This window comes from Phyllostomus hastatus, unplaced genomic scaffold (genome assembly GCF_019186645.2).
Source record: "Phyllostomus hastatus isolate PE091 unplaced genomic scaffold, TTU_PhHast_1.1 phas_scaffold_501, whole genome shotgun sequence".
NCBI lineage: Eukaryota > Metazoa > Chordata > Mammalia > Chiroptera > Phyllostomidae > Phyllostomus > Phyllostomus hastatus.
In genome coordinates this window covers 9,463,721-9,472,126 of record NW_025334033.1, presented here as the reverse complement: position 1 = coordinate 9,472,126, position 8,406 = coordinate 9,463,721, and the positions used below count along the sequence as shown (strand labels likewise).

At 41.1% G+C, this 8,406-nt stretch overlaps 1 protein-coding gene across 4 annotated transcripts in view; it reads right to left on the bottom strand.

Annotated features, from left to right (window-relative positions):
• Nucleotides 1–392: 392 nt before the first annotated feature.
• The window catches only part of NUSAP1 (nucleolar and spindle associated protein 1), a 30,274-nt gene continuing 22,260 nt past the window's right edge, over nt 393–8,406 (bottom strand). For all 4 annotated transcript variants that reach the window (XM_045822843.1, XM_045822842.1, XM_045822841.1 and 1 more), the window contains exons 8-11: nt 7,831–7,988; nt 4,423–4,539; nt 1,917–2,025; nt 393–1,250 (exon numbers count right to left, since the gene is read on the bottom strand). In XM_045822843.1, coding sequence (XP_045678799.1) covers nt 1,157–1,250; nt 1,917–2,025; nt 4,423–4,539; nt 7,831–7,988 — 478 coding nt within the window. In that variant the 3' untranslated portion in view covers nt 393–1,156. The remainder of the gene's footprint in view (nt 1,251–1,916; nt 2,026–4,422; nt 4,540–7,830; nt 7,989–8,406) is intronic.

Here is an 8,406-nt window from a genome sequence, read left to right as displayed (position 1 = left end):
AGGAGCTCCTTCTTTCTTTCTGCTGCACAGAATTCCATTGTATAAATGTACCATAGTTTTTTGATCCATTCACATTGAACTTTTTAAAGAAACTACTAAACTGTTTTTCAACATGGTTGTATAATTTTACCTTCTCAGCAGCAGTATATTTGACAGTTACCCCACGGTTTCTTGATTTATCTGATCAGTGCCTTCTGACAGCAAAATCTAAGTTGATTAAGCACCCAGGAGTGTGTCGTGTTCTGTGGGTTCATCAGTGTGAAAACACAAAAGAAGGACATGGTCACTTCTTGGGGTGGGCGGGGTGTGGTCAGGAAAGGATGAAGAGCACGAGGGACCTTGTCCATCTTAGCTGGTCAACCAAATCTAAGAAGACAATTGTTTACAAAGAATGAATCTACCACCGTGAGGAAAAATTTTATTTATGAAAATCTGAGGCAGTACAAAACCCAGAAGAGCTCCACTTATGTGTAGCAAACATGGATGTGATACTAAGCAACTCCAGTCTCTCCATCAATTGAATAAGATATAAGTTTGACAGCACAGCAATCCTTAAAGCAGCAACCCTCCAACTTCAATATGGCTTCGTATATTGTTAAATAAGCAAGGCTAGAACAAGCTACAGAATTTTTAAGAATATATTAAGTGAGATGGCAATTACATGACACAATCTAAACAAAGGTGCATAAGCTTGAAAAAAACCACTACAACATGGGTAAAATATTGATGCCATAACCAATACATATGGCCCACAGTTTCATTAAGTGATTAGATTCTCTAGAGGATGAAGAAGTGACTTTGCCCAGCTTATCCTATTCCTCTTCCTACTGTTCAACTTCTACTAAAGCTTGCCTAGAAGAGGATCACAACTGTGTTAATATTAGAGCTAGCAGAGGGAACTTGGCATTAATAATGTAGGTCAAGAATCTATAGGATGGAATAAAAAAATCTATAGGATGGGTGTCGTTAGAAAACTGAGTTGTACTGGGACTTAGGTTAAAACCATTTGGAAGAATTTTTGAGTTTTAAGGTAATGAACACGTGCTACTTTAGAACAGAGAAAGAAAAAGATCTTTTGACTAAAGTGGGAAAAACAGTACAAAATATTTACAAAAGAAGGTTCAGAATAAAGGAATATTTACAGAATGTTAAACTATTAATCTGCAGCCATAATGAGACCCCTTCGAGTTCCCAAAACCTTTGCTTTTTTCTCCTTTCGTTCTTGCTCATGTTTCTTGCGCTGCTCCTCCCTAAAAGGCACAGGTGCATGTTAATTAGGCACTGGTGAAACTCACAACAGACCACTCTAAAGCACTTGTTAGACCAAAGTCCAAACTTAAAAACCAGAAAGCACCTTGGTGCTTGAATCCAACCCCTGTAGTTTTTGTTTTAATTGATAAATCTTGACCTCTGGAAGTCAAATGTCAAGCTTAAAATTCACTAGTCTGGTAAAAATGCTAGAACTAGGAACTAGGGTCTGACTTTAGCATTAGGAAAGGGATTAAGGGGGGGAAAAAAAAAAGCCTAGAGATCAAGTTAATGATCTTAATAGCAAATATAGTTAGTAAAGGTCTTGGTGGCAGGTGGATGTAGGCAGGTCACATGACAGGTAATGCTGTCGCAGGAGGGTTTCATGCAGGGAATCGGCTCGAGCTCTGGCTTTAACTGGGTTTGTCATGCAGAAGAAAGCCTCTAAGGATCAGCCTGGGGTTTACCCTGTGTAGGGCCTCGAAGCCTGGAAAGCCTGGTTCCCCTGAAGTGATACATTTACATTTATCTGCACACCAGGTGCCCTGGGCACCTGGACTGGTGTCTGGAGGGATGTCCAGGTGTGTAGTTGGGGCAGATAGGTGCTGCTTTTATATGCAGTCTTTCAAAATGAAAAGAACTATAGAAGTGGATAATTATATACTCACCTGGTATGGAGACGAGGTTGTTTGTAAGTTTTCTTGTGGAAGCTAACTCTGCTTACATGCTCATTCAAGGATTTATTTTCTTTAGATTCTCCCCATGGTTTAAGTTTTCCTAGTTTAGAACCAGAGACAAAGAGATTAATGAAGGCCCTTGTATTTATATTCCTAATTTTATTCATCTGTGGTCACTTGCTTTTTGTCAACATATATATTTTAATACACATTTGCCAGTGTCTTTTATTAATTTCAATTTCATAGTCCACAGATAGAAATTGCATTTTTTTCTTTAAATATTATGTTCTACTTTCTTAAAAAAATACTTTCAGGGCTGTGTTCTACTTTTTAAATCCTTGGAAACTCACAGAGTAAACCTTAATACTAAAAACAAACAAGAAAAAAAACTCCCATTACATAGAAATTTTTAAAAAATATTTTATTTTTATTTATTTTTAGAGAGGGAAGGGAGGGAGAAAGAGAGTGAGAGAGAGACATCAATGTGCGGTTGCTGGGGGTCATGGCCTGCAACCCAGGCATGTGCCCTGACTGGGAATCAAACCTGCGATGCTTTGGTTCACAGCCTGCGCTCAATCCACTGAGCTATGCCAGCCAGGGCTCCATTACATAGCAATTTAAAAGAAGCCATCACAACCATGTAGTTTATCCCGAGGTTGCGCTGTATTATGTTTAATATTAAAGTGGTATTTTACCTGTGCAGTTTGTTATTACTGGTACACATTGGACTATATTTAGAATGGAACAACTGGGAATAATTTGTTGGCTTTAGAACTCGGACCAAGTTTCCAAGTGTTCATGTAGAGCTCCACGTGCACAGTGTATGACCCATGCCTGAGAACCAGTGATCACCATTTGCAGTTTCCCATTTTATAAAAATGACTTTCGCACCATCACTATCATTCAATCAGTAACTGCTAAAGTACTACTTACTTAGTGGTGGTCACAGTCATTCCCACAGCAAACACTTCTTGAGTCCCTTGCACGTGCCAGGGACTGTCGTAGATGCTGAGGACATAGCAGTGAACCAAGTAGTCACAATTCTTGCTCTCTCGGGCTAGTGTGCCAGTGATGGTAGATGATAGCTAACTAAACACAGCACCAGGCGGTGCCATGTGCTGTGAAATGGGGAACAGGCTAAGGAGTAAAGACTGGGAGGCAGGGAGTCAAGGCCTGAGCTGGTGGCAGCTCAGTGGACGTCCCATTAAAATGAGGGAGCAAGCTATGCAAAGGTCTGTGGATACAGTATTCCAGGTAGAGGAGAGGGATGACAAGTTCAAGGACCTGGAGGTAGCAATGAGCTCGGTGTCTGAGGAGCTGAAACAGCTGGGTGATTGGCTCAAATTTAGAGAAGGGAGAAGGCGATGACTGAGGTTGGGAGATGGGAAACCTGAGGAGGTTCTAAGCAAGGCAGTAATGTGCTGTTTGATTCTAAGGTTGTAAGGGGGCAAAGAGGCTGTTCTAGAAGCCCAAGGAAGAGATGATGATTAGGACCAGAGGGAATCACAGTGGAGGGGTGAAGAGCAGTCAGATTAAAGATCTTTTTTTAAGGGTAGAGGTAAAAGGACTAGCCCAAAGGGGACTCTGAGGTTTCTGCCCAGACAACTCAGTAGACAATGTATCAGTGAGAGGGGCCATTGCCACAGATGGCAAAACCTGGGGAGAAAAAGTGAGGTGTGTGGAGAAGTAGACTTTTCTTCCTTCCACCACAGATGACCTGACTCTAACAGCTAAATAAGATTTATGTTTTCAGCCCTGGCTGGTGTGGCTCAGTGGATTGAGCACTGGCCTGCGAATCAAAGGGTCGCCAATTCGATTCCCAGTCAGGGCGCATGCCCGGGTTGTGGGCCAGGTCCCCAGTTGGGATGTGTGACAGGCGAGTGCACATTGATGTTTCTCTCCTCTTTATCCCTCCTTTCCCCTCTCTCTATAAATAAATATCTTTAAAAAGATTTATGTTTACATTATATTTGTTTCATTGACATTAGTAATTTAAAGATAAATGTTACTTAAACATGATTATTGTAGGAACTTTTTGTTTTGTTTTAATGTAATTCCAAAAGCACTGAAAGGTAGATCACATTAACTACTGATACTTTAAACAGATGTAAGAATACTTTAATATATGCCCAAGAATGACCTCTGGTTGGTCAGTGCAGCAGGTTGTTGGCCTGGTAGTTTGCAGCCAGCCTGGAATCCTTTGAAAGTTGTAAACAAAACACTCATTTTCCCATAGGCTCACTTCTAAGTTTCTTGATTTGGGCTGAAATTTTATTAATTCTTTGTAGTAACGCTGATTAGAAATTATCTTTGAATAACAAAAATGTTGACTGAATCAATTATTTAATACTTATTTAATAGACTTTTTTTAATCATGGGGGACAGGGCAGCAACCCTAGGTGGTTGAGTAGGGTTCCATCTGAGTCTCATGCTCGGATGTGAAATTGGTTAATTGTAAGTCTTCGCATGTCTTGTGCCTCAAAACATCCCCACATACCTTTGTGTGGCTCATAGGTGAGAGGACGAGACAAACTTGCTTTCAGGTCAAATACTGGTTTCCTACTGGAAACTGGAGTCTGTGCTGCGCCAACCGACAACTTGAATGGGGTAAACGCTAGAAAAAGCCAACACACAAAACCCAAGGGTGTAGTTAGAGATAAAAAGACCTGTTATGGGTTTTTTTTTCATTAAATATCACTTCTCAATCTTAAAAATATAATCTACCCGAAAATTTGAAACAGATGTAGGGTGAAAAAGGAAGAGAGAAGAATAATTGAGCAACAGCAGCCACTGAGATTTGCTTCCCCTGGTAGCTGCTCTCCAAACAGTCCGTAAACATTATGGTATTTCCTAGGATCAGCTGGGAGTTTAGAATCCTGTTTAAAGAATTTACTGGGGAGCACTGACTCACGTGGCTCAGCTGGTTGGGCATTGTCCTCCAAAGCAAAAGGTCACTGGTTCGACTCCTGGTTAGGCACCCGCCTGGGTTGTGGTTTCCATCCCTGGTCGGGGTGTGTATGAAAAGGCAACCGAATGATGTTTCTCTCCCTTTCTTCCTCCCTCCCCCCTCTCTAAAAAGAAAACCTTTAAAAAACTGAAAAGAATTAACTGGGTAGTTTTTCAGGCTATTTACCTGATATTACTTACCCTTCTTAAAAATTATATGTCATTACTAGTAACATTTTCATTAATAGAAATATAAAACCTGCAAGCAACCTAATCATATATAGATGAAAAGATTCATGATTCTGTTTATTAATAAAAGCTATTATTTAAGAATGTGAATTTTTGTACCATAAAAAAGTATCCAGGATGTTATTTAGAAAGCCAAATATTTCTGCAGCTGGGCGCTGTATATCTGGCACACATTTAATAGCCCTCTTTGCTCATAGGCTGCACGCAGGCTACTGTCACACATTAGCCCTCGCCTGTATACGTGATGAGAATCTAGGACCTCCTAGTCACAACAGAAAAGCACAAAGCCCTGTGTGTAAGTGACCCCACTTTGTCGATATTAAAGAGTGGGAAGGAGGGGATCGATGCAGCTATCACAGACTGCTGCTGAGAATGTAAATTGGTGCAATTCAGTGAGTATAGTAAACTGCACATCCTTCTTACCAGCAGCCCCACCCCAAGGTCTAGAGAAATTCTCACACATGTACAGGAGACATATTCAAGAATGGTCACTATATAATAACAAAAGCTGGAAATAACCATGTCTCTCAGCAGTAAAATAGATAAACTGAAATATGAGGTCTCTCTGGAAAAAGTCCAGCCATTTGTTAATATAATGAGAATGGTTTGCATGACAGTGATGTAACCTGGCAGCTAAGGTGAGTGGACTGGAAAGTGCATGTGTGAACAATGAGGCCTTCACTGTACTAGTCAGTGGGGGTGGTAGATGCTGTTGAGTGAGCATGTGTACTGTGTGGCTGTCGCATTCAAGATGACTTAGTGAATATGACAACGAATCTGCATCAAATTTTGAATTAAGCTTGAACATTCCTCCATGCAAACTATTTGGATAATTCAGAAGTCCACAGTTATGGGGAACTGGAGATTGGTAGCTTCATCACAACCATGAGCCTGCTCATGCATCACATCTTGTGCAGAGTTCTTTGATCACCCAGGTGACTCAGCCCCCCTACAACCCAGATTTGGTGCACTGAAACTTCTGGCTTTTCCCAAACCTAAAATCACCTTTGAAAGGGAAGAGATTTGGAGACTGTGAATGAGATTCAGGAAAATACAACCGGGGAGCTGATGGCAACTGGGAGAACTGTGTGAAGTCCCTAGGTACCTACTTTGAAGGGGACTGAGGCGTCATTGTCCTGTGTACAAGGTTTCTTGTATCTTCTTTAGTAAATGTCTCTATTTTTCATATTACATGGCTAGGTACTTTCTGGACAGACCTTGTATATCCATACCATTGAAAAACAGTGAAAATGAATGAATGTGAGCTCATTTATCAATATGAATAATTCTTTTTTTAAAATTTAAATTTATTTTTTATTTTAGACAGAGGGGAAGAGAGGGAGAGAAACATTGATGCAAGAGAGAAACATCAGTTGTTGCCTTTTATACATGCCCCAACCAGGGACTGAATCTGCAACCCAGGCTTGTGCCCCGGCGGGAATTGAACCGGCAACCTTTGACTTTGCAGGACACCACCCAACTGTGCCACACTGGCCAGGGAAATATGGATAATTCTTGAAACATTATGCTGAGTGAATGAAGCAAGTTACAGCAAAAACAAAAACCATACAGTTTGATTTCATATTTATAAAATTCATATTTGATATGTGGGGAATAAAATATCTAACCTCAACAGGGCACAGCCCTGAATTACTTTGAGGAGAAAGCTCGGAATACGGTACACATGAAATTTCTGCCTCATGCACTTATCTGAGAGCGTTTGTGAGTCCCTTCCCATTACAAGGGGGGTGCTCAGGGAGCTCTGAGGGCACAGTGCTCTCCGTAAAATGATAGTGTCGTTTCTCAGGCAAGATCACCATTTTTTAGCACTGCCTTCTGCCCAAGTCCCTTTCTTCGTGTACTACAGAATGATTTAGAATGTTCCATGGAACATTTGCCAGCTAATATAGACACGAATAAGGATTAGTGTGGGAATGCGAGATCATTTAGAGGAAGAATCATATAAATGTACTATTCCCACCTCTGTTCTTTCTCTTGAAATTCAGTTGTCAGTCTCACTATTCAGTCCTTAATTTAGGTCTCAAAGGCATGAAGAAATCCTCAGAGTCTCCACACTGATCATTACTAACAACGATCCAGTCTGAAGTCCAACTAGATTCCTCTAGTCTCAGGGAATCTGGCAATCTTTTCTGCGTAATCAAGGTTCTTGACCGACATATTCAATGGGACTCTCAGGAGAACCTTGCAGCTTTCCAACACAGGCCTCAACCTGTTGGTGACACTGCTTTAAACATTCACGTGGTTTTACAGTATTCTTTTGAAAACCTCCCGGTCATTGTAGATGATAATGAGGTGGACAGTGTGGACCTATGCAGCTTATCGTGGCTTATCCAGTTTACTAGTCAACACCGTGACATCTGTCCATGTTAGGTCAGGGTCCTGCAGCACCATGCAGAGGCTGCAGCGAATACTGTGATCCTCCTTCCAATCCCTGGGTTTGAGAAGGGGCTGAATGTTCGTCAGGGAGGGTCATCATCTTAGGAGTCGTCTTGGACAGGAAGGACAGAGTTCTCAGGCGGACACCAGTTTTTACTTTGTGTCTCTGGCATTCCCCTCACTAGTATAAAATGAAAAATATGCTATAGTGAAGTGTTTGCTTTAGATTTTACAGATATGGAGAGGCTTCAAGGAAAGACTTACTTAACTTCAGGAAACATGGCTTAAAGGTGAACCAACAGTTTGGTTTTACCTGCAGCAGATTCCCTTTTTGTGGTCTTTAACTGGTTTGTCCCAAGCACAGCCTGGCCTGTTGGGGTATTTCCAGGTACAGTCACATGTGGAGACTTCCTGGCTGGAGTCTTGGTCAGTGAGCGCTTGTATTCATTATCTTTAGTAGCAGCTGAAAACCTAAACGGGACAGTGGAGTACGAGACATGAGTTGTACCAAGAGAACTTATGTCAAGCGTATAAAATATGGCTGTATTCTCTTCTCAACATCTTGGCCAATGACAGTGCTAGGCGGCGCCTGAAGCACATGCAGCAGACTGAGTTACATGTTAGAAGGTACACGAAGAAGCTCTCCTTATTTCTCCTCTTCCTGGTGATGGCAAGTTAGAGGGAACTAGAGATTGCTATGTCAAATGAGTGATGGGAACGGATCTTACATATCTCTAGAAGAATGTTATTTGCCATAAATGTATTTCATGGATTCTCTGATATTAGGATGCATTTTACAATGATAACATGTCATAGTTAGCTGGCAGTGACCTTTTTTACTGGCTCATAAAATCATGGTGAGTTCTCAGTTGATGATATCTTACATTCA